Source organism: Mycteria americana, chromosome 1 (genome assembly GCF_035582795.1).
Source record: "Mycteria americana isolate JAX WOST 10 ecotype Jacksonville Zoo and Gardens chromosome 1, USCA_MyAme_1.0, whole genome shotgun sequence".
Taxonomy (NCBI): domain Eukaryota; kingdom Metazoa; phylum Chordata; class Aves; order Ciconiiformes; family Ciconiidae; genus Mycteria; species Mycteria americana.
In genome coordinates, this window is record NC_134365.1 from 66779145 (window position 1) to 66806020 (window position 26876).

A 26876-nucleotide genomic window follows, 5' to 3' on the forward strand; every position below is an offset into this window, starting at 1 on the left:
AGGGTTAGTACATGCAGTTATAGTGCTTAATTCACTCTGCTGGTGTTTTACTATGTATGAAGTTTAAGAGAAAGCATGAAGTTTTTGGATTTCAGCCTTTCAGCCAGTATAGCTTACAGTATTCCGTGTGTATTAATAAGTTGTGTCCACTTAAACCGTTACCAATAAACACATAAAATTGAGATATCTTCTAGTATTGGGTGACCGCATCAGCTTTCACAAGCCTTACACTACTCTCAGAAAATTATGTAAGAAACTGATTGAATTGATTTTTCCTGGCAAAATGAAACCCTCCTATGAGATGTCCTGTTACTATATGTGCAATGTGTGCTGCCTTGTGTTTTACTTCAGCTGTTTCATGTAGATAAAAATTGGTTAGTAATGAAGGTTTCTAGTTCTGCCATTTCAGAAACCGTAAGATGAGGGAGCCAATCCTGCACGGGAATAAACAGTGCATAAGATGTTAATCAGTGGGGAATTATAGTCTTAAGCACCCAATCTAAAGTTTACCAGAGTCACTAACTAGCAATTAAATAACTAGCTAATGCTTGCCAGAGTCAAATGGACTTGGATTAAGCCTTGAAAAAAAAGATCCACCTGGTTCTACAATTAGTGAAGAATAACTGTACTCCAGGCAAGCATGCTTTGGTGTTCATAAAGAATCTTTAAAAAACAAACTGGCTGTCTCAGTGGGAAGGTCCTTACTTACACAGTAGCGCATAGGAACCAAGATGCCATTCTGCAAATATATTTCTCTCATGCTTTTTCCTTCTTCACCTCTGCTCTGTTTTGTTGTATGTTCTGTGAAGTTTTTCAGCCTTTTGTTCAGACATGCTTCCTACACCCAGTGGTTTGCTCATGCTGTTGCTAAATGGTAGATGGTAGAAAATGGTAGAAGTGATAGATCAAAGGATTGGTCCAAAACTTAAAAAACAGAGCAGAAGTAGCCTCTCCTCAGCTTTGAGTCTTTTACGTCTCTTCCATAGTCAAGAATTTTCTATTCAGAAGGTAGAGTGAGGGTAAAAATCATTCCTATTACCTGCTTGGAAAGAACCTATTTTTATGGCACGAGGCTCTACAGTCTCGGAGTTGAACACCTACTAGACAGATTTACCAAGGAAATGAACTGCAACATTTTATCAGTGAAGGAAGTTACCACAGGAGATCGAGAGATTCTCTGCTATGCAAAGACTTTCTGTCAGTAGTTAACATAATTTTTAAAAGATTTGCTTGCACATCCATAAAGAGTTTTTATTTGGTACAGGAAATACAGTCTGGGGAAAATCAGACTGCATGGTTGCACTCAGTCCTTTTGGCTGTAAAACCAATGACTCTGTGGGAATCCACAGTTTTAATACGTTTTTTTTGCTCATAATAGTAATTTGAAATGATTTTATACAAGTGCAGGATTGGCCTCCCCACTTGCTCATTTTTATTCTTATGATTTTCAACTGTTGATATTTATTCATCTTTTGTAGTTTGTATTTTGTTCCTTTAATTTTTCATTCTTATCCTTGTTTCTCTGTTATATGTTATGTTGAAAACCTGCAGCTATTGTATAATATGTAGCATGTACCTGTTGTAAGTGCTAAAGCATTTTCATTTCTTAATGTTAAATTATCAAGGTAAATTTGGTGTAAAATCAGTTGTGGAAAAGAAGTATCCTAGATATCTGATGATATTAATATCCCCAAATTTTGCTTATACATGGGTGATTGAATTTTCAATAAATAATCCATCATTTACTTCTGTTTGTTTGATTAATTAAAAAAACCTCAAGAGGCAGCTTTGGACCACCTATAAAGGTTGTTCAGTATATTGGAATACCGTAATTCTTAATACACTTTAGGACATTAATTCATAACGTCAGAGGCAAACAAATGATACCGAGTGGATTGTTTAGTCAACATATCTAGCTTCTGTTTTTGCAAAGTGCTTGTGAGTTTTGCATATATTTCTGAGGTTTTGTTACCATCAAAATACACCGCATACTTTAAAAAAAGAAAACTCATTTATTGGAATTGCTAACTAATAATTGCTAATATTTGCTAATATTGCAAATATTCAGTGTTGTAAAATTGTTTAGGCAAAAAGACCACCTCTTGTGATCTACCACTTTCTGGATGTAAAAGTTTATTAACTTCCTGTTATACTTTTTAAAATGATTGATTGCTTTGGAAAGCTCTAATGTCATTGCGTAAAAAAATTGGCAAGTGACTGTCAGAAATATTTTCGTTCCAAAGGTATTCTGTGAACTCTGTTAGTGTAACCAATTATAGGAAACTATGCAATTGGAAAAAAAATAAATAGGGCTCAGAATTTAGATGAAAGCCATTTCCAGCACAGTGGTAGTCTCTCGGGTATGTTAGTCATGCAGCTGTCATATGTTTGTAGCCTCTTGAATTATCTCATGTAGACGATGGAACTTGATTATTATTTAGTTTCCCAACACCAGGCATTTCAGTGCTGCAGTTTTCTCATTTGTGAAGTGGGATATAAAAGAAGGTTTTGTAAGGACACAGCCTTCATGTGATGTACATGATGTGTGATTGCTGTTTCTAAAGCATTTGGAATAGCATTTCTGGAAAAGCATTGCTGGAAAAGACAGAAGTGCTTAGATACCTTCTTTTAATAAACAGGACAGTAACATTTGTCTCAATAGATCTATCTCAAACACTTGCCAGAGTAGGATGTCACCCAGGTAATCCTGCTAGCTGTTGGCCTCTGTTATGGAAAGAGATTCTTCTGACTTCTGATCAAGCAAGAATGAAGCCCATCTCTGCAGTTCATCCAGAGTAGTTGCAGGCATTGTCTTTGCTTAGTTTTCTCCATAGTTTTCTATTCGTAAGTGGACAAAAATTGGCACATTAGACCTTACTTGGAGTAAGAGAATAGTGCTATAGAGCTGACAAAGGTTTGTCTTATGGTGGTCAAACTTTGAGGCCACATTATAAGTTTTGTCCTATAAGAAAGTCCTTAGTGTTCAAAGAGCAGCACTGTTGGGAAATGTTTTATCACCAGCAATGTAGGGGACTATGCTCTACAATTAGCCGTCCTCATCAGAATGGACTTAGACTATTTGCGTTTCTGGAAATGTACATAAAAGCTTTAAGACAATGTTAAACGTGTGAACGAGTAAAAGCTTGTCAATATAGAAACATTTATCATCTCTATAATGGGAACAGCCCCTTTAAAGCTGAGAATAGCTGGCACTTGTCATTTCTAATCAGGGCCGGTGACATAAAGGATTCAAGTGATCACCTGCTGCTGAGTACCTGAGCGAATACCCTGGGTCAGTCTTTACAGGAAACGTGTTGAGGTTTTTCATTTAGGTTTGGGATTGCTTTAGTTCTGGGCGATAACTAGAAAAGATGATGGAGAAAGGGTGGGTTTCTGTCCAGTTACTGAAAGCATGGAAGGTTTCTATTATTGTTGAATGTTTCTTTTCATTTGAAACAATACATTATTTTAATATTCCACTTTTCTAGAGGCAAACTGCTACTTTCAGTCTATCTTAAAAGTAAGAAATATTAGATGAATGAAGAATACAGTTTCCTCAAGGGAAGTTAGTATCTCTGTGTCCAGGTGGTACCATGGTAGCTATGCTAAGGTGCACGGCTTGACTGATCTGCTGTGCCCTAAGTGCTCTCTGCGTTTCTCACTGCAAGTAATCTCTTTGCAGTCAATGTATTGCTGCTTCAGAAGAGCATCTTTGTGTTGGAAGCTGCATACATTTTGTTTCATTCACATGACGGAAGATGCCATGGTTAGTTCACAGAAATACCTCTGTTCTCAGCTGTTCTGAAGCAGGAATGGGCTTCCTTGCTGCCTGGCAAGATGAAACTACCCCCCTGGTGCACAAGATAGATGGTTTTGTACAGAGCGAGTGACAAAAGAAGCACCCAAGAGGCTTCCTGGGGTGCTACTGAGAGCATTCAGCCTGGTGGACCCAGCGTGCTATCTCAGGGAGTCCTCTCTTTGCAATCAGGACTGCAATCAGCAGCTGCGCTTACCCAGAACAATCAGGATGTCAGGCTAAAACAAGCATTATGCCTCCACAAGCAGAAGACACAGTCATTATGGAGCAACAGGCCCCACTGCTTCCATACTGTCTTCCACAGAGTCAAGAACAAACACAAACCTCATTGATTCATTTCCCAGGACAACAGCTCGATCAATAAGTGGTGCTCGGAGGAAGAAAAAGAGCTGGATTTGATATGCAAAGAATAACAGGAGAGGAAAATAAATATTAGCTGTGGGGACAAGGTTTCCGAAGTAAAATCCCCTTGAGAGGTGGCAGAATGAGCTCTGCAGTTCAAGCTTCATGTAACTTTTGACAATTTCTGTGATAGCAGAAATGCCATCAAATTCTAAATGCAACAATGAGAAGACAGACAGACTGGTAGATTTCTGTACTGCTCTTTCCTATCATTCTTTTAACTCTTAATCTATACCTCAAAACCATAAATGTCTTCATACATTCTTGACTAACTGTCTGAGGGAACAGGTTTCTCTCTTTTCTTTCCATCCATCCCCCAACATTTATCATTATGTTTTATTTTATCCCTGATTCTTGAAGCTTGAGGTTAATAGTTTTTATTGGAAGGCAGGCACATATATATGTATATATATGTAATATGTTTCTAAACAGAACAAGAAAAAAATAGAGAGATAAATCCGTCCTTTGGAGGAATTATCTTCCTGTGTATTTAAGTAATCCAAAGGTCTAATTCTGCCAATGTTTTTTTTTAATTTGTATGCTATACAGAAAAGGAATTTTCAGTGTGACTAAAAGAAGAAGCTAAAAGTCTAGGAATGTAAATGCCTGAATAGCTTCTTTTATATCTCGAAAAGTATTATTAGTACAGACGCTTACTCAAAATACAGCAGGAAAATGAAGAGAAAAATATTTGCAAATCACTTGTTTAGGAATCGAGTATAAAATAAATTCATGCCGCCCTTTGTATTTTCACTATGCTATTCCCAAATGCAATCTTTAAAACATCATTTAAATTGCAATTAATAGGAAAGTAGTTCTGGATATTAAAATTGCAATTAAGAATTAAAATTATTAATTGCTGTGGATTATGATAATCTGAATGATAACAAAAGTGCCAACGAAGATGTTTTTTAGGGAATTCCATTTCTAATGCAGTATTAATTGTGCAAATACTTGTTATTTTAACCATGGAAATTAATGACACTCTAGTAACAATACAAGTGTATAAATTTTTTAGTTCCAGTAACATTGACATAGCTTATTGTAAGAATCCATACTGAGTTGCTCTTTTAAGACTTTGTTTGAATTGCAAAGCTTCAAAAACCAAGAGAAAAGAAGAAGAAACAACCATCAGTAAAAAAATGGCCTAGCATTCATTTGTGATCAAAAAAATGGTGCAAAAATGACACCTTATTTCACATATCAGCTCCCTATAAGATTTTCACTCCTGCTGGCATATGAAACCAGTGAAGATCTTGGAATATAGGAGGGAGATTATGCAAGTTCTCACACTGTCAGTAAATAATTTTTCCCATTCAGTTTAGGATTATGAGTAGTGATATGTGAGAAGAAACTACCCTGAGCATGGAAAGATCTCTGCCTAACTTCCTCACTGAATTTGCAGAGGTTCCTGGCTAAAAGATGCCTCTTCAGTTGAATTTAGTGGAAACAACTGGGAAAATTAAAAGGAGTAAGAAACAGAAATGCTTTCTCCAGCAGGAGTGGTTCTAAATACTTGATCAGACTAACCAATGCTCCCCTACAAGGGCTTAAAACTTCTCCTCACATGCCTCCCCTGTTTATCCGTATTATGAGTAGGGAGCCCAGCCTCTGTAGAAATGCTGCTACTTCTTCTACAGGCGTAAGTGTGAAAATGAGAGCACTGGTGTCCAGTGGATCAGATAACAAAAATAATAAAATAAGGACCATTTTTTCATCTGACTTTGCCAGCCCCTGGACTGATTTCCCAAGAGCCTATAAAGCAGGGGATGTGGACAGATCCTTGGTAACCTAATGGAAAAAGTTATTAGCACATCCATTCAAGTGTGGTTGCTTATGTGGGATGAGAATTATGCTATTTGAAGAACCTGTATTCTGTAGTGTAGCTAAAAAACCCAAGTTCATCTGAATAGCTGACATATGCATTTGAGGTGAGTGCTTTCTTTGTTTTATTTTGTTCTGCCATTGCTGTACCAGCAAATGGATTGGATAGTGAGGTAAACTGGGAGCCATAAAAATAATTGAAGCTGGTATAGTGCTTACCACTGTTCCAGTTCCTTAGTTCTGTATGATGGCTTGTGTACACAAAAGGGAAATAAATGAAGAAGAGATATGCAGTACCAACAAATGCTTCCTTTTGCATTAGTGCAGCTGTGCTCAATGTTGGTTTTTCTGTACCCGTTATTGGAAGTCAGTGGGGGGGAATCATTATAAGCATCTGTAAAGCTAGCTGTTAATTGAAATCTAAGTTTAATTTAGAAAGAAAAAGAAAAACTCAAAATAGGCCTAGGAAAGAGATAAAATTTCATGGGAGTTACCTAAGTAATGTGCAATTCCAGTTGACTATATGATACATGTAAGACAATCTGAAGCATAGTTAAAATTTTTTTGCATTTGCATGAATGGCAACCACTGGGTCCAGGCTTGTGTCTTCTGAGTCGTGTTTTGCTTGAAGTGGACTGTAATGCAGATGCGATTGTTGAGGACAGTCTGTGCCTTGGCTTCCTCAGATTTGCTTGTACTGAAGGATTCCCGTCAGATGAGTTATGTGAACTTAATTATCTAGTGTATTATAAAGTGAGAGAAATACAAATTTTCTAGAGCACTGGGATTCTGAAGTAATTTAAATCCTATTTTTATATCTCAATTAAAATCAGTAATGCTTAAGGATCCAGGGCATTTAAAAATATTACTCATTATAATCGATGTGGTAGACAAAGACTGCCATGAGAAGTTTAAACACTGAGCCTTACTTTGTTCATTATGTAGGTCTGAACCTGTGTTTTCAACTCCAAATTCATGAACCTGTAGTGCTCAAGTTAACAAAAAAAAAAAGGGGGGTGGGGTGGGGTGGTGATACTCCAGACATTTTACCCAATACCCAGTCTCTGATGCTATCATATATATATGCATAATTTTAATCTTAAACCTTCAAAAGAACATTTAAAAGTTCATAAATCTTGGGCTTCACCCTGTGTGATTGAGTTCCAAAGAATATTTATTTTAATGATGTATTTTAATATCTTAATCCCCAGTTGCCCTATGACTTCTGGAGCTCCTAACAAAATGTACTCACTTCACCCAAGTGTGAAGAAAGACCACCAATCTTGACAGATACTCAGAGTAGAAACTGAGTAAAAGTACTAGGACTTTCTATTCCTTACTAACCAAAAAGGCACTGTCTACCAAACATCAGGTGCCACAACTAGTACCAAATTAAATTAATAAGATAAAATCATCGGAGTTGTTTCAAAGGATTCTGAAAGGACTTGTATTTGAACTTGATCTGAGGACCATGGGAAATCCTAGTCCGTGGTGGCTATCTAGGACAGCCAGTTCTCTCCACCAGGAGAAGAGTTAAATGGTGTCTACGGACTAGTGCAGGGTAACTACTGATTTTATTTCTAGCCCTTTGATCTTACAATGCATGACTTATAAATATCTTTGATATAGACAAGAGTGTTTATTTGAAATAATATCTATTCTAGTCTACTGCAGAATTTATCTATTGAAATAGAGCATAGAGCAACATGAGTGTTCTTCCACAAATTGAAAATCGGACATTTCAGGGCAGCACAAGCCACCTTTTTTCCAGTTATAGGTCATAGGTGTCAGAAAATGCCTGCATAAACAGTGGAGTGGTAGAGAGCCTTTTCCCAATCCTAAAACCATCCCTTACCACTTCAAACTGAGTAGTCAGTACACAGGTTACAGAGCTCCGGTAACTTCAGTACATCTGCTGTTCGGACAGTCTGCTGTGTGGAGTGAAAAGATGCCCCTCATTTGCTGTCCAAGCATTTCTTTTTGCATTAAGGCATCTTGCTTATTCATTGCATGGTCAAATCACTAGGTTTGATTGCAGGGGATTTTCCAAGCTCTTTTTCAATATAACTTCAGTACATGGTGTTCAGAAAGGAAAGGAAAAGGACTGAGCATAAGCCTCAAACCATTGCCATTTTGTTAAGCACTGATGCTTTTCTCTGCTCTTCAGAAAAGTAGGGTAGATTAACCACCATATGGAGTTTTGCAAGTATTTTGAGCAATGTTTCTTGTAAAGTATTTAAGTCATGGTAAATAGTCCTGTCTGTCTGTATTCTTGTTTATCATTTGAGCTCACCCAAACCTTTGAGTGTCTATCCAATTTCTCTTCAAAAAGAAATAATAGAATACTCAAGTTCATACTCCCATCTTGCAAAAATTATTTTTTCTCTATTCACCTACACAAGTCATCTCTCTGAAGAAGGAAGAATTAGTCCCTTTTATGAGCTGTCCACTGTGTTTTTTGGTCCACCTCATCTTCATCACCTCCCTCAACATAGACCTTAAACTTTGAAGCACTGGATGTGGGGGAACTATATTTCCTTTTCAAACAAAAGAGTGAGATCTCTTTCACATATGGATATGAGAAAAAACGATCAAACTGATTTCAGAAAGTAATGCTAGCAACAGAAGCTGTGCTTAAAACAGTTTTCAGATATGGCAAAAACTGTAAAATGTATCAGAGAGCACTTGCCACTTCAACAAATGAGTGAAAAGAATTACACTTCATTTGTTCAAGTTTTATTTATGTTTTCTGAAATAGAAAAGTGAGTTTGTTAATGTACTCTGTGGCACAAAATTCTGCGCTCTGTGTGGCAAGGTAAAGGGTTGGGCTAAGGAGATGTCAAATAGCTGTATTTATCCAATGTGGACTGAATGAGCTAAATCGTTTTGAAATCCTGAGAAACCTGAAATCCTGAAATCCTGACAAGCATGAAATTTGCCCACAGTGCATGTTCACATGCTTATCAATCTGTTAATTCTCAGAACAGAATCCCAGCAAAATGACTGAACATGTGAATTGACCAGCTTACACAAAAGTCAATATTTTATCAACAGTGCAACAGAGAATTTAAAGCTATTCTAAAACTGCATTCTTCCATCTAGAGTCTGCAATGCAGGAAAAAAAAACAAAACTGAAGCATGTGATTAAGTCCATCTTTACTCAAGAAAGATCTAAAGTACCTATTTCAATTTGGACAGAGCATTAACCCGAAGGAAGTCAATAAAACTGTTCATATAAGCAGCTGAAAAATATGAACAAGAAGCCCCAGTCTCTCTCATAACTATAAGAAATGTATTTGTCATCTACACAGCAATCATTATTTTAGTATGTATCATTTAAAAATACATCATGCTTGCATTCTGATGCTAGAACAGCTGTACCATAAATCCAGCAGTTCTCAAACAAATCTGTACTCTTGGGGTAGCTGGAGGTTTGACAGATAAAATATTGAAGCTGGGATATTAAAAATAAGCTTTTTAGTAATAGTCAAAGAAATTACTATTTGAGGTCATGTGACCATGCTTGAGAACGGCTGCCTTAATAGAAGTGACTTCCTTACCTGCTCCTTACAGGCTCATAGTTAAAAATCCTCAGTTGTTCTTAATATGCAATTTTCTTTGAGCTTTTTTGGGGGTGTTTTTAAAATACTAGAAGAACAGGAATTAGGAATTTACAACATTACTAACATCTCAACAACTAAACTTTTGTGGTATTAGGATAATTATATAATTGTGAGAAAAGAAAAAATAAGAATTGATGGAACATTTCTTCCTTAGATTACATTTCTCAACTGTTGTAGTATCTGAACTGTATAGCAACATCATATTGCATGAATTCACAGCACATTGTCTCAACGTAGAAACACTCTCTTTGTGAGGATTATTAAGATGGACCTTATCCATCTTTACAAATATATTATCCCCCCCAAAATTGCCCTTGAGCCAGGAAAGTTGTAGGTGCTACTCCTTTGCTTTGCTTTTCTCTAAAACAGAACAACCCCTCAAAGAACAGTAAGAGCAATAAAGCCAGCAACTTTTACAAGCTCATTAATCTTTTCAAAGACTTAGACAGTATAAACTTTTCATATGCATACATGTGTGCAGAAGTAAATCTCCTACATAAATTCCAGTGGCTAAAAGGCAGGTAAATGTGTGTAATCTAAATATTCCACCATATTTCTTTCTATTGGGGAGGATGGAGTCTGAGTCTTGTCAACATCAGAACTTGACATTCTACATTCAGCACCTTTTCATTTGTGTGAATTCAACACAAACGTATCAGGAATCTGTAAAGTTTTGGCTCTGCTTTTGTTTTAATTTCTCAGTTTAGTAATTCTAGATCCTGCCACTAAAATATTATCCTATTGGTACTCTTTCCATATTTTATAGAAATAATTTCTGAAAATTGTTTGTGACCTCTTCAAAAGCATCTGAGGCTGCAAAAGAAGTCTCCATGTTAAAAAAAAAATCTAAGTTTTTGCATGATCTGAACTGAATTTTTGGCAATATGGTCAGATTTCTAATCATTGCTTTTCTTTTTCAGGAAAGCATAGATTTGGGTGAGATCATGTTTTCCCTCTGTTATTTGCCTACTGCTGGGAGAATGACATTTACAGTCATCAAATGTAGGAATCTCAAAGCAATGGATATAACTGGTGCATCAGGTGAATCTACTTCTTTTTTTTAAATAACAAGGCAGAGTCTGTTCAGGAAGGGGACAAATAGGAACTCCTTGGGGTTTTTTTGTGTTTAGCATGGTTGTGAAATGGAAGTAGCAGGAGGATGGGTATAGGCCCTGTTCAGATCTACTCACTATCCTTGGTCTGTCAGTCGGTATGTCTGTTCAGAATGCCTATACCTTTCCTTTGCATTGACAGCATATTGAAAGCAGTGTTTGCAAGGGTCACTAAAATCTTTGTAATTTTTTGGCTTATCAATATGACATTCCTACCAAAAAATATTGCTCTTATGCTACACATTTGAATGACATTGAGTCCAAATGCCCACAACTGATTATCTGTTACACAGATCCATATGTCAAAGTGTCGCTGATGTGTGAAGGTCGAAGACTGAAAAAGCGGAAAACGACCACGAAGAAGAACACGCTCAATCCCGTTTATAACGAGGCCATCATCTTTGACATCCCTCCAGAGAATGTGGACCAGGTCAGCCTCTCCATTGCAGTGATGGATTACGATCGGTAAGCACAGTTTGCTTTCTGAACATTAATCTTCAGTGAGAGGTTACCTGATCATTGCAAGCGACTGCTTTCTGCCTCCCTGAACTTTCAAGTCGGTTCAGTGTCACAAAAGATAAAGCCTTCGGGTCTTTTCCTGAAGAGGTTTAAAGCTTCTATGCCTTTTAGAGCTCAGGCCATTTTATTTGCGTCATAAATAACTGTGATGAGGAAGAAACATAGCTCAATCTTCTTATGGGCCACTAGCATTGGCATACATTTCTGTCCCCATCTAGCGGCTGGACTATGTAAAAGCTTTATAAATCAGGTATGTCTCAGTTTAAAAAAGACTCTCACACCTCTAATTTCTATTTAAATGCCAGGTATTTGAAATCAAAGAAAATTTGGATTACTAAAAAAGAATTATATGCTAATTACCTAATTGAATTAATTCGTAATTAATCCTTCATTTGACTCAATAAAGAAGCTTTGTAAGCTTTGAGTTCAGTGCTCACTGATAACACATCTGAGCCTCAATTATCAATGGCCTCACCGAGAACTGACAGGAGGATATTCCTGCTTAGAGTAGCTCAAGGACTGCAGGTTAAACTAGACAGTGACTGACAGAATCATGCCTGAGCCAAGTCTGCTTCATTCAAGTGCTATTAGTAATGAGCTCTTGAGACTGCAGGGCAGATAAACAGTGAAAGTCCAGTGTAGTAACGCGAACCTTCAGATTATTTTTCCTCACCATCAGATTTCTGATCGTCTTCCAACTTCTGTCAGGAAGACTTTCTCAGTCGTATGTGAAAGTGGCACTGCGGTGCTGTTAGGGGGAGAAGAGCACAGCAACTTGCACACTTTCAGTCCTCTTCAGCTGCTCCTTTCAAAGCATTTGCTAACAGGAAGTTAGGAAACATTATTCTAAGGTACCTACAGGCAAGGTACAGAAAATTACTGTCTGGAGTCCCTCAACAACTCTATGGCGCTGCCAGGACTATGAAGTATTAAGGTATAGCCTATTACAGCTGTACCCCTCTCTTTCACATTTTTGGCTGAAGTTCCAATGATCACAAGAGTTAGAGGTGGGAGATATAGTTTGTAATGACATCTGAAGCATTTGCAGCAGGAAATGTAACCCCCACCATCTTCCTTCATCTTCCTCTCCCACAAAATTTAAGCATGTTTTCCTTCTAGATCATTTAATGTATTATGGTCCTTTTCTGTCCTTGTGCCATTTGGGTTGTAATCTTTTAATGGCAAGGGTTATGTCTTCATTGCTATTTTTATAGCTGCTAGAAGCACTCTGGTAGTGGCTGGAGGTTTCTGATGCTACCATTAGAGAACTTAATATTACTATACTACCACTAAAACTAATATCTGTAATAAATAATGTGAAAACTTTAGGCATGTATTCTGTGCTGCACTAAACCAGTAAACTGAATTATATATCAGATGTTACTGAAACTATTTTTATTAAAAAAATTCTGCCTCTGCAATTCTCAGAGTAGGACACAATGAGGTCATTGGGGTATGTCGGACAGGAATTGATGCTGAAGGGCTTGGAAGAGATCATTGGAATGAAATGTTGGCTTACCCACGTAAACCAATAACTCACTGGCATCCACTAGTAGAGGTAAGAAGTAGCAAAATTCTCTCCTTCTCAGTATATTGGATGTTTTTGTCTCTCTCACACTTATGTGCTTCTGAGAATCATGAAAATCAGTGCAGCATCTATGGAGCAGCTGTAAGATCCTTAGCACAACCTAAATCTAGTTGCATGGGTTTATTGGTTACTTAAATGCACCACTTCAAAAGTTTCCATGATGCGCTGACAGCATTGTAACATTAAACAATTAAGACATTTGAAATTTCCAGAGATTATGGTAAGGAGCTTACATCCACTTACAAAAGATCATTTGCAAGTATATCAAAAGCAATCATTTCCTATTCAAAAATCTTTATCATGAGCAGTTATGTTGCTAAAACATTAATCTGTAAGTGGACTGCCAATTAGGCTAAGTTGAGGCAACATACCAGCAGCTACCTCCAAAGTTACTCAGACACTTACTGGAAGCTTATTCAAATGCACGGGTGATTATATCTACAAGTCCCTGGGCTTGGATTCCATCTTCAACCTGCTGTGGCCCCATCTTACTGGTTTTCTGTATGCAAAACGCTCACAGCTTTGGGTTCCAAGAGATTCATATTGAACCCTCAAGAAGCAGCAAGCCTTGCTTTGGGACACAGAGGACACACTGTTTAGCCCTCCCCAAACCCAATCTCTGTAGAAAAATGAGTTGCTGTCTGAGGCTCACAGGCCATTTGTTTTCCCCACGGTGTAGCACATGGCTGCACAGCATCTCCAGTGACAGGTAAGAAAAGCCCAACAAGGCTTCAGTAAAACACCTAAAGTGTGAGGAGAGGGAAACTGAGTCAGTGCAGCAGAGAAGCCTCTTTTCAGAGGTTCATGGCTTTCTCTGGATTATGTACCACCCCTGACTGGTGAAATAAACCCACTCCTGTGGAATGAGTGAGAGGCATTTTTAGGAGCTCATTTCAGGAATTTTCTTTCCATTATTAGTTTTGCTGGAGACCTTGATCCAGAAAGGGTCTAGATGTGATTCAGGTTCTTCTTTGAGGGATTCTCTCATCCTCTGAAATGACTGTGATGCATGGCCAGATATAATGACATTTGTAAAACTAACACTTTTCTTGCAGTTACCTGGCCGAGCAACCAGTTTTGATAGCCAGGGATCTTGTTCATCACCAAAACCACCGCTTACGCCCTAGGGAACAAGAGTGGATTCATCGTCTTCAGTGTCCAAAGCTCCCTTGTAGCTCACATCTACATAAATAGAAGGTTTGGCTTCCGCAGATGAACTGTATCCATATTTTTTTATTAAAATACATTTTTCCTATTCTAAGTCTTATATTACAGTTTATAATAATTTCTTAATGTATGAATGAAGTTGACTTGAGCCAAATATAATCCTTCCTCATACAAATTCATTCACCTGTTTTCTCGCTGGCATATATCCAGTGTCATATCCAAGCAGTGTTTTGATATGGCCTATATCTTTGCATAGACAAAGAAATCAGAAAAAAAAAAAATCCCTTAAGCAATTCAAAACCACTGCAGCTTGTAATGCCTAATTCTTTTGCAGGAGAGCAAATAGTCATATATAGCTCTTGTAGTAAATTTCTTCTAAATTGCACTAAATCCTGGATGACTTCTCAAGATAACACTTCAAACTGAATGTTGCATGAAAAAACAACCGTTGTCATGTTTTGAGTGTTTGGAAAGTCAGTTCATTCCTTGGGCAGGGAGGAAGGGTTGATCAAAAGCCCACTGAAGCCCATGAGAAGGACCCTAACTGGCTTCACTGGGGTTTAGTTCAGCCTTTATGGAACAGCATTCACAACTGGATCTATGCAGTTATAATCTTCCAGCAATCAAGATGCCCACTGCACCTACAGGAACTCATTAGCCTGTCCAGCAAAACAACCAGGCACGTGGCCCAGGCAGGTAGCTATACTCAGCGGCTGTTTTGCTTCAGCTACCCGCCAGCTGATGAAGAGCTAGCTTGGATGTCTCTGCGTGGCACTGAACAGCACACGTACGGGTATTGTTGTGGAAAGCAAATACGTCTGCAATGAGTTGTGTGGAAATTGACATAGCCCCACAGAGATGTAGGTGTCTCCTGATGAGGTGCGTAAATAGCCCTTCAAAATAGCCCATTTGCTGCTGGCATCATGCAGTCCTTATTCGGTCTTTATGCAGGTCAAACCGTAGGCGAGAGAATACTCTCAAGTAAAGGAATTTATTTAATGTATTTTAGCTGTTCAAAAAATTGACCAAAAACTGCAGTTACACAGAACATTTTTCTGATTCTTGATTTAGTGTGACAGTATTAGATTTCTTTGAAGTTATTTTGACTGAGTGAATAGCTCACGTGGAGTAGTTTCTGGTCCCTGGCTGGATGCCTCTAGAATTATATGCCAAATGTGAATTTGAGATATGTTCTGTGCCAATATATGGAGAGAGAAATTGAAATGTAACAATTTTATAAACTAGTAAACTCATTTATTAGAATACACAGTGACAGCAAATGCAAAAAAAGTATTGGCTGAAGTGAGCTGTTTTAAAAACTGGAAGAGAACTACATATTATTTTGTGGATTTAGCTCTTTTTAGCACTGCAGTTTACCTCAATCAGATAGTTATTTTCTTTTTCTCTTTTTTCTGGTTTTTTTTTTTTTCTTCTTTCTGGGAAGAGCGTGGCAAAGACTGCATGATTGGGCCTGATATTTTGAAAGCTGAACTACAACTAGAAAAAAGTTGGGGTGGTGGCTCTTTTTGTATCTTTCTAATGTATAAAGAAAACTGAGAAGACAGTATTTTCCAAAACAGCGTTTTTACAGAAGAAAAGTGTCATACACGAGAAAAATGCCAATGGAAGATTGTTTTACGATAATGGAAGAATTTGTGAGAATTAATCTAGTTATGAAGGGACAAGGCAGTTTAGACAGACTTCTGAAGAACTGTTTTGGCTTGGTTAGTTTGGCCTGGTTGACACGGAATACATTTATGAAGATCCAGTCCCTCCATTCTGCTAACTAATCTCTAAGACAGTCAAATATGCCTTGAAGTGTCTTAACTGCTCCAGGAAAGTTAGGAAGGCTGGTCTTAACGTTACAGGTGTTTCTAAGGCAGAAAAGGAGGCAGGTTTTATAGCCTGCTTTCTGTGCCTACAAACACAGCAAGCAAACAAACAAACAAATAAATAAAGCTTTCGGACATTCTCTACAAATTAAAAAAAAAAAAAAGAAAAGGAAAAAAAAAGGCTCCAGCCCAAGTTTTTGAATGTCTGTTCCAGGTTGCTATTCATGGCCTCTAGACAGAAATAGTTTTTCCCAGAGAGGGTTGGTAATGCTGAACACTGATCCTCCCTGCTCAAGATTGTATTTTCATCACCATAAATACAGAGCAGCCTTGCAGAATTTCATTCCTCTGTTTGCTCTGGCTGAGTAATTTTTTAAATAGGAGAAAAAGCTCTCCTCTGTGGGTTTTTTTTCCTCCCATCATTGTTATCATCATGAGGTTTTGTGGCCTAGATAATTTTCATCATGATTTTGCAAGGTTGATATAGAAACATATATATATATATATGTGGAGATTGAAAAACTATTTTGTGTATACATTTATCTTAATATAAATTATATCAGCAGTGGCCTTTGTGGCCTAGAAAATACTTTTTGTAATGTGGTACTGTAACAGTTAACTAAATATTCTTTGCACTTTTTTGCACCTAATATCCAAAAAGCTAACAATTTCACGATCAAATGTAGCATAAGTGTTCAGCAATGAGCAACATCTTTTTAACTATTTCATTGTCCTCTATGAGTATCCTGTATGTTTCATCATAAGTAGTAAAGTATTTCAATATTAATTTTCTTAAATTTAAATTGTTGTCAAACACCAAAGGAATAATAGCTCAGTTTGTGCCCTCTTGTTATGTTATTTTTGATATTGTTAATAACAATAGTGAATGACTTCTGTGTCTAAACTTGATTTATGGGTGCTCTGCATCTAGGGAAAATCAGGCTGCAAAATTATCAGGACATCTAAGTTCAAAAATGATCCCCTAATGAATTAATTTTAGTCCCTTATCAGTGATTAATAGAATTAATGCAAAAGATTATTTTTTTCCCCCTCTGCTTTCTTAGCTATCTCACAAAACAGGGGATATATTTAGTATAACCAACCCATTGCCTTTAGAGCCTGGTTCACAAGTTACTCTGAGTGTACTCACAGAAGCCCCGAGTAAAAACTTAGCACATGGTTTTAGTCAATGAATATGTTGCTTTATGTATCTCTTTATTAAGAATTTTAAAATATTTTAATTTGGAGAAGTTGTAAACTCCCTGCTCCCATCCTGAAAGTTTTTTTGTTGTTTATCCACATTTCTGCCATGTCACAAACATTAGCCTAATTTAAGCAAAATCAAATCTGGCAAATGTTTGGTGTAAAATATATTGTAGTAATTTTACAATAGTTTGAAAAACTCACATTCCTAAAAGCCCGAGTTATTTTTATTGAAATGATTTACTGGAAACAGTAACAGTACTTAATAAGAATTGTGTTTTGCACTGCAGAGCTTTTTTATACTTTCACAACAGTAAACCACAGAACTGTACAGAGAAAGTACATGATGGATCAAGTGGTTCCAGGGGAGCTGTTACATTTTTATATTTATTTTCAATAATGCACTGTAAAGTAAAAAAGCCCACATACAAATGTATCTAATGAGCCATTCTAGTCTTTTGGGTAAATATTGTTTTCAAGCAATTGTTTCCCTTCCCCACATTAAATAAGTTTTCAGGGACCATTAGATTTGCTCTAAGCAACCATAAAATTCTTATTAGGTCTATGCAAAATGTTAAGTAGGACCCTAAACCACAGGTAGATTTAGGATTCTAGTGGCACTGCAGACAGTAGCATAGGTGAGCCGATGCTCAATAAGATGTAAGTCACATATTGCACTCCATGATCTCAACTTTAGATTGCTGTATTGTATACTTCTGCCGATATGGCCCTTCCCCTCACTCTCCCAGCAAGTGACCACCTCTTTCCCCGCCATTTTTGTCTATACTGGGCTTCTGTTCAAGCAGTAGAGACCTGACCCTTACTTTTGTCTGCACTGCTGAAAGATGACTCCTGGCCTTAAAAAGTAGTAATATGAAACCTGTGGGGTCTTGCCTAAAAGATGTAGGATAGCTACATGTCTCATTTTCATTCTATGAAGAGCTGTCAAGGAAGTAACTTCCCTTCTCTGCAGTCCCTTATGATCACCAGACATTCAGAAATCAGTAATAGTGTCTAGTTTTTTGCTTCTAGCAAGCACTAAAAGAGCAATATACATATGTCATGGATATGTATATTCATCACGGACAGAGAAAGTGGCCAGAACCAATAAGATAAAGCAAAATTTAGTCTATCAGGACAAAAGTTTTCCTGCAAAATTTCTTCTTCGATATATGGAATTGTTTTGACTTCTTGTGTTTAACTAACAAAACTATACATTTTTCTTAAAGAATCACAACCACATTCAATATTTTTGAAGGAAATTTTGAGCAAACATGGAATGTTTTCATTGGGTTGATTTTTTTCAAGGGAAAAAAGCAATTACTTCCTAATTTCTTTCTATGTATGCATTTTTGGAGCAATATTAAGAAAACTTTAAGTTTCCAGAAAAGACTTATTTGATCCATCCATTTCTCCTATTTCTCAGTTTTTTTAATTGGCTTCAGCGTAATCCTTTTGAAAGTTTTAACATGATGATGCACAACAAATACATGATAGTCGAGTTCCAAGATTATTTTGCTATATCTTTTTAATCAATTAACTGCTTGTATCTTGTAAACTTTTGTATGTACTAACTTTTTATTACACTCCATTAATTTGACAAGCTTTATACATCTGAAATCATTTGGCTATATTTTGAAAGTGTGTAAACATTTAAAAGAAGGGTGAGTAACTATTTTAGAACTCAGAAATAGAGTTTGTCTCCTGCTGAAAATGTCACATTTTTCAGAGATCCATAAATGTGCCTGCAAAATCTGAAAACCATTTTATTAGAGCATGCAAAAACCTAGATTTGCACACACAAGTATTTGCACTTGCAAAATGTGTAACCATTATTATTTAGCACTTCTATTACAACAGAACACCCACGCCTAATTGGAAATATGTTTCAGTTGGTGGTAAATACTGGACAAATCTGTACTGAGTGACAGTTCCTTGACCTGAAAAGTTCATATACTTTATTTCTACTAATGAATATGCTTGAAAATTCTGTAGGTGTTAAAATATGACTTATATGTTAATTAGACAGTGAGGTGACTTTTGGACAAAGCTCATATAATATCTGTTAGACCCTCCAAAATATGGATAGAATATAGTATATATGACAGGAATATTAATGCATATTTTGATGGAAAATTTTCTCTCTCATTTACACCACAGCTGAGACTCAGTTTAACCCTTTGCTCAAGATTCACTTTCACTTAGCTTCTGAGGCTTGCCAGTCTAAACTGAGCTTTTTGGTGTCAGAAAATAGCTAAATCATGGCACAGAGCAGACTGCAGAGCTAAGAAAAAGGAAAATGTGGCAGTAGACACACAGCTATTCAATGCAACTGCAAACACTCTGAAATGAAAAGCCTCCTTTCAAAACTGATAATCATTACAATATTCATATCACTTGTCCTTTCTTTCTGTACTGTAAAGCAGGAAGAAAGAGGGGCGTTCCTGAAGAAGAGTCAGCATTAGGCATAGGAGTTAATTGAGGTGCTGATCACAGCCGTTTGCCATTTCCAAGGCAAATAATACCTTAACTTCAAAAAGTGTCTTTTGTTTACTTGTCCAAATGAATAAATATCTCCTACACAATTCCCCTTTTCCTTAGCCCCAGCTAGAAACTGGCAGTTTTTTAACAGCATGGAGGAAACCAAGAGCTGGAACTCTAAGAGAAAGTGAAGCTGCAGGTGGGATTTAAATATCACAGGGGAATTTGTCCAGGAAAATGGAACTAACACCTTCAATCTTGTGCTGAGTGCTAGGGGACGCTTGATGATAGCAAGTGCTTAGGGCTGTGATTTTATGTTTTATCTGATAGTACCTCTACAATGTTGCTGTTGCTGGGAAACCTCTTCTTTACTGGCTCAGAGAGGAGAATGCCTCTGGTATTGCTGTGTAAAATTTTTCTACCCAAGTATAGACTGTGACTCTTACTTTACATGGGACTCAGTCCTCTGGAAGGGCACAAAGCATGTTAAATTTGCGGAACAGGAAAAATCAATTAAAGCTTTGCACTGTACCATCATGAGAACTATTCACTTTGTTGCTACTAAGGACAAGTGTTGGTGCCTTACTGAGGGAAGGGAGAGCATTTCATACCATACTCTGTGTTGATGAACCATTAGCACTACTGGAGACCCTCAATATCAACATTGTCAAAATATAACTAATAAATATAAATACAGGTTATACAGATTATCAGAGTACCAAAGCTCTCTCCGGTGGGAAAGACGTAACAACTCCCTGATACATAATTCAAGACAGTGTGCTCTGAAAGTTGGGTCTGCAGGAAGTCACATAGCTGCTGTGATGAAAGTGGAGCTTCTCTGTAATAATTTATGAATACAATATGTTGACTTGGCTATTGGTCTCAAATTAGGTGAGTTCAATAAGTAGGCTTGAGGGAAAAAAAGAACAACAGGCAGAAAATGTTTGACAAGGGAGTGCCTCTTAGAAGAAAGTGAGATTTACAAAATGTTAATGGCCATACTGGTGGCCTGGGAGATTCTACCGATGCTACAAGCAGTCTGAAAAATGCATCTTATCTAAAACGGTGAAAACTCAAGCAGGCATAGGAAAAAAAAGCATAGGAAAGATCAAGAGGTCTGTTTCAGGACAGACAAGATTTACGTCTGAGCAGGCTGGGATGCAAGTTGTTGCTATAGTTTACAGAGCAATTAGGTTGGATTAATGTCCCATTAATGCATGAGAAAGCTTGAGGCAGGGCAGATATGCATATAGACTGTTATTTTCAAATCCATTTATTTGAAATATTTAAGCTTACATATTTAAGCTTAAATATTTAAATAGCATTCTGTTTTTAATGAAGTGGAGTATTCACAGACTCCCTGAAAGAAAAGTTGCAAATCCATTCAGACTATCTGAGTTAGCACAGTCACTACAGCCACAGACAGTGTCCCGGAGCCCAGCATAATTACAGAATTGTGAAATTCTGCCTCTCCCCTGGAGAGGTGAAGTCAGGAAGCTTGACTTGAAGGGAGAGCTGAAGACAGACCACGGAAAGGATGGGTGTACAGCTATTTCATGACAACTTCAGAGCTCACAAGAGCTTTGCCACTCATTTATTACGCAGGGCATAGCAAAAGAGTGCCAGCAACATGTTTTCATGACAGCAACCTACCCTGTACACACAGTTTTACTCTCCCTCAAAATACAAGCATAGAAATGTTTTGGAGAGATTGCTTTTTTAAATAGTTTGGAATCCTTTCATACCTTAGAAATTGAAACCCCTAAAGTAAAGCAAATCTACCCATGCATCTACCCATGAGGGAAAAAAAAAAGGGGGGGGGGGATCAAAACCTTCAGTAAAAATGAATAAAGCTGTAAAACATGCCTAAAGTTGCTTTCCTGTGTAGAACAATGGCATAGATTTAAGACCTAATATCTTGAGACTTCTTACAGTTAAAAGAAAAGGCTGCGTCTCCTATTATAAAACATTTTTTTTCTGCAGGTACAGAATTCCTACTTGCCTAGTCCCTGTGATTCCTGATATCAGAGATGTTCTAGCAAATGCTTGTCAACATAACAGACAGGCATTTTAGGCACTTAAGATTAACATCACCAGAAAGCAACCTCTTTGGGACAGTTTGTAGATTAATTTCAGGGGAGGAGAGGTTGTGGGCTGTTAGCTGGTTTTGTGAAGCAGATATATTTCTATAAATACAGTCTGCGAGAAGAGAGAGATAAAGTGTGGAGTTGTTTTTTTCAAGACACTATGAGTTGAAGCTGATAATTGCATCAGAAGTGGACTGAACAAGAAGATATTTTAAATCTTTTGTGACATCTGAGTTACGGACATGAGAGAGGAGGGAGAAAGCCTATTGAGCATGTAAAGAGCTCTCTAGAAAAAACTGTTAAAAAGAAAAGTGGAAAATATAAAACGGGGGTGAATTGAGAGCGCTTTCAATAGTCAAAAATGTATGTGTAGTGACCACTTCCAAAAGAAAGATTTTTGATGTAATTCCCCTACCTCATATCTTGTACAGCCATTTGCAAGCTTACAAGGGTAGTGGGAGCCATGTTGCAGAACTTGAGTCTGTTCTTAAAATAAAACTGGTCCTCCACCTCACAAATCCTGACTCCAGAGGATTCACAGTGCAAAGAGCACTGGTAGTTGCTCATGGCATGTCCTCCCCCTCCGGTCTTTCTCTTGCAGCACAACTGAGGCAAAAAAAGGCACATTGCTGGCATGTGCTCAGATGCATTCCTCTCTAGATGCTCTAATGGCCTCCTATTTATTTGCACCTGGCATAGATTGGAAAGTCTCAATAGGTGAAAAATCATTTTTTATAATGTCACCTCTTCACATTTTCAAAGCTTCTGACAATCAGTACTTGAATTACCAATAGGAAACACCTCTGAAAATGCTGCTGTGATACACAAGGTACTGGTTTTGTTTTCAAGTCAAGCCTAAACTAATGTCATACAGTGGTGGAAAAGTCATTGGGCTGTTGCAGGTGCTAATTCTCTGATGACTCACAAAACTGAAGTCATAATTATGGTGTATTTCTCACTTAATATCCCACAGGTCTTTGTGTATGAATAGGGTCCTGGAACTGATGTTCCAGGCAAATCCCATCTCCTCCTGTTCTTCCTATTCATGCAGGTTCAGCTGAATAATGAATTCTTATTCCTTTGTCCTAAATTGTCACATAGTACTGGGTGTACTGTGATTGTTTCACCCTGGGAGTGGCTGCCTCTTTCTAAAAATCGGTGTGATCAATAGAGGACCATTACTTCCCTCACCACGGTTTTCTGAGGCTTAATTGCATAATAATAGTTATGAGGGAAATGACTGCATAGCTGAACAAGACGTAGAATTGCCAGTTGTAATTATTTTTGGCAAATGGGTATGTGTGGATGGGTGTGTCTTTATGTAAATGGAGATTTGACTACCACAGAAAATTAAAAAGGAGATTTTGGTAGACTCTCCAAAGAGCACTTTAGACTCTTACATTTATTCCTTTCAAGCTTTATGTAGTATAAGTGTTTAATGATCTTAGTTATCCTTATAGCACAATAACTTGATTCATTTATTTAAACCTACAACCTTTCCAGTTCTTAGTCCACCAAGGTAACTTTGGGCCAGAGAATCAAAATCACTTATGAAAAAGTATAGCTTTATCTTAGCCAGCAACTGAATCTGCACAGCTAGACCTTATCTGTATTATTCTGAAAGGGAGCCTGGCACTATTGCACTTTAGCTACTTGCCAGTAGCAGACAAACAATTGTAGGTCATAGCCAGGTTTCAGAGAAGCCCTGAGGATTAACCTCTAAAATCTTGGGTCTAATTATGCATGCCCTCCAGAAACAGGGTAGCCTATGAAGTCAAAGAGCAGTCCCACCTAAAGAGGGCTTGATAATGAGCAATCCATGCTGAGAAAAGAGATTTCATTCAAATTATTCCAAGGCATCTTTTAGAATTTTTTGCCTTGTTTTCTGTACTGTTGTTAAAAAGGAACCTTTTCTTAAGACAAAACTTTATGATTTAATCTCTAGCAGGGCAAAAAGTGGTACTAAAGTACCAATCTACTCATGCACTGAAAATAATATTGACGCAAAAAAAAATTTAAAAGCCTTTTAGCAAAAATACCTGTGGCAGCAAAATATAAAGATGCTGATGAAAAGACATTTTGCTTTTTCTGTGACTTTTTTCCGTTTTTTAAAACTAGAATTAGAATACTTCACCTCCCTTTTTTTGGGCTATCTCAAGAAAAACACAAAATGGTAAATGTATCTACTGTAGCTTTAATATTTATTGAAATAATATAGCACAAAAAAAGTGATTCAATTCAGCCTTTTAAGGTGTAGTTTTAACAACACACATTTATATATTTTGCATTACTGCAAAAGCTTACTGAAATCTATTCATTACCTTATTTCCAATATCAAGTATTATAACATGGTTTCCTTTAGGTCTATCACTTGCTACTTTACATGGCAATTGTTCTTGTGTTAATTAAAATGAAAATATTTTTTTAATATCATGGCAATAGACCATTAAATATATCCAGCAAAATTACTCTGTAAGTCTTTTTAATATATAATTTCATTTCAAAGCACAGCATTATGTGCTTGACCAGCCCATCACTAAAATTGAGCAGAAGCACTGCTCTTGATTTCCATTGGCTTTGCATCAGGTTGCATGTGATGATGTATCGTAGCATCTTATGAAATGAATCCAGTAAGGAGTCTCAAGGCAAGCAGAATTAATTCTCTTATATCCATCATGGATATTTGTGGCTTGCTGACAATTCTGACTATATTAAAAGTCTTCAGTGCATCTCTAGGGTATGAATTATTATTGCAAATGCTGATTTTACTAATTCCAGTAAGAAATATGACCCTCAGCTGCCTGATTTGGTAAATAAAAATGTCTGGTCTCTGTAGTCAGGCATGGAGGTCAGACGTATTTTTACTGGATTTTTCCTTTTTAATAGTGGCCTACAGTTTTCCACAAGATGCCATCTTGCTATTAAAGTTCCGAGGGTATCTGTACAGACTAAATCTTTGATATGTAACATTTAGCTAGTCGTGTTGCACATCAGATATAAAGCACTTCTTTTCACTCTATATTTCTATGGAAAAATATTGAACAAAATTTACTTTTGTTAAATAAATAGAAAACTATTTCTCAAGAAAAGGAAAAAGTATAGATATATATTTCATATTGTTTCTTGTTTCTTTTTCTTCCAAACGTGAGTCTAAATTCTTTCTATTCTTCTCTATTTACGTGAGTAGTCTCAGTAGGATATGCTGGACTTAAATGCACATGTCTAAGGGTGGGATATGGCTAGTTCTCTACTGTACAAGTAGGCACTGTTGGTGTCCTGGTTTGGAGACGCACTTCTGACTTGTGCTTTCTCCCCTTTCTGGTGGAGATCACGAGGGCCTTTGTTCAGCAAACCATGCGAAATATTTTTTAAATATGACCTGCTGATTGAGTCCCCGTGAAGTCGTGATGGCTTGGGCACACACCCTAAGCAGAGCAGCCGCTCAGGTGCTTTGCTGGCTAGGAATGCAGTGATGTGGGGAGTCTCACGCCTAGTCTACGCTAAAAGCACATCTCAGCACCCTCCATGCCAGCGTAGCCGTACTAGCTGGGATGAGAGCGGGCGAAGCCAAATTGCGTTTCTTCATTGTCCTGCTCTACCCAGTCCTCACCACCTTAGGCAGCAGGACTGCAGCACTGGCTCCTCTGCATGCCAGCCAGATGCTCCTCTAGCTGCTGCAAGGGGAGTCCCAAAAAGCTTCTCCTTTCTTCTCATGAGCTTGTAGTCCGCACTGCGTTCAAGCCAACTGGCTTCAGTGCGCTCCTCACGAGAACTGGAGCAAGGGGAGTAGAATACAGAAATTAGCCACATCTTTTCTTCAGCACAGAACATTACGTTTTTCTAGTATATGCTTGTTTGTGGGGAAGGCATTCTCCAGGGTGTATGCTTCAAAAGGTAGGAAGTTATATTGGAGTTCCTGGCCATAGGAAACACTGACAGCTAAAAAAACCCCACTCAATATTTAAACACTTAGTATTTTGAAATATTGAAAGGAAGCACCCAATACAATGCCTACCAGAATAAGCTTCTTTGCTGTGACAATGTGGGGTTCTGGATTAGGCCCTAACTGGCCCAAACTCTAACAGAACTCCCTACCTTTAAAATAATCTTTATGATTAGATCAGAAATGTTGCCAAGTCTGTGTAGCTTACAAAGAACTGCAGAGTTCTTCTAAGATTTTGTCTCTTCTTGCTATGTGGTGTTGGCTGACCAAGATCTAATATTAAATACCTGACTGTTTTAGTACCCTTTATTCAGTGTTCATGATGTGACTTTTTAAAAGAAGTCTGTGATTTGATACCTAGCCATTGTTCAAGTCAATATCCTTGGCTTCTGCATTATAGAGACAAGAAAACAAAACTTTTTGAACTTGTGTTACGGGCTTTTTGTATGCGCTAAATGGCCATTTGTGAAACTTGACAGCATAAAATTGTACTACTGATAGTAAATGGGTTTTTTTGCACTAGCCTTTGAGAGCTGTAACACATTTCAGTATTTTTACAATGTATTCTCTAGAAAGTGTGAATCTATTTGTCAGTTCTGAAAACAATATGTAACAATGAAACCTCAAAAGATGTTATGAAGTGTACAGTTTGTGATAATTTTATATTTAAAAAGACAAGAAAAAGAAAAGAACACATTTGAAATAATTTTATTCTAATTGTTTCATATGTATTTTGAACAAGAAATAAAAGTGATTAAAATTATTCATTTTTTTGTCTTTCTTACAAACTCAAACTGTTCAAAAGTAAATAGAGGTCAGTGGGTTGTAATTGCTTTTTGCATTCAGTTTTACCAGAAAACAATACCGGGAAAAATTGCTATTGATCAGCTCCACATTCAGAGCTATAACTAAGTAGATGCGGAGATCATCTTTTCCCATTTATTCTCTCTCTTTTCCATGCCAGATTTCCTTGTGTACCTACGGCATATTCCCATTGACTTGATGCCTTGAGATAAACTCTAAAATGGAAAAGTCAGTTCACTTTCATTTCCATGGGTGGGAAGAGCAGCCTCTTAACCTTTTGGCCCGAGTTTGAGCACCCCTGCATATATCCAAGTATCATTACAAAATGTTTTCTTCTCATGAATCTGTTACTTTAAAATTCTACACCATGAAAAGGTGTAGGACATTTTTGCCACCAGCTTTGCAGGGTTGAAGACAGAATACCTTTGAATGAAAACAGTTAAATCGAGGACCTCCATTATTAACTAGTACTTT

The 26876-nt window shown here is 37.3% G+C and overlaps 1 protein-coding gene across 1 annotated transcript in view; it reads left to right on the top strand.

Annotated features, from left to right (window-relative positions):
- The window catches only part of SYT10 (synaptotagmin 10), a 35313-nt gene extending 21301 nt beyond the window's left edge, over nucleotides 1–14012 (top strand). The window contains exons 4-7 of the mRNA XM_075491714.1: nucleotides 10587–10707; nucleotides 11072–11243; nucleotides 12726–12855; nucleotides 13941–14012. Of these exons, the coding sequence (XP_075347829.1) occupies nucleotides 10587–10707; nucleotides 11072–11243; nucleotides 12726–12855; nucleotides 13941–14012 (495 nt within the window). The remainder of the gene's footprint in view (nucleotides 1–10586; nucleotides 10708–11071; nucleotides 11244–12725; nucleotides 12856–13940) is intronic.
- The last annotated feature ends 12864 nt before the right edge of the window (nucleotides 14013–26876 follow it).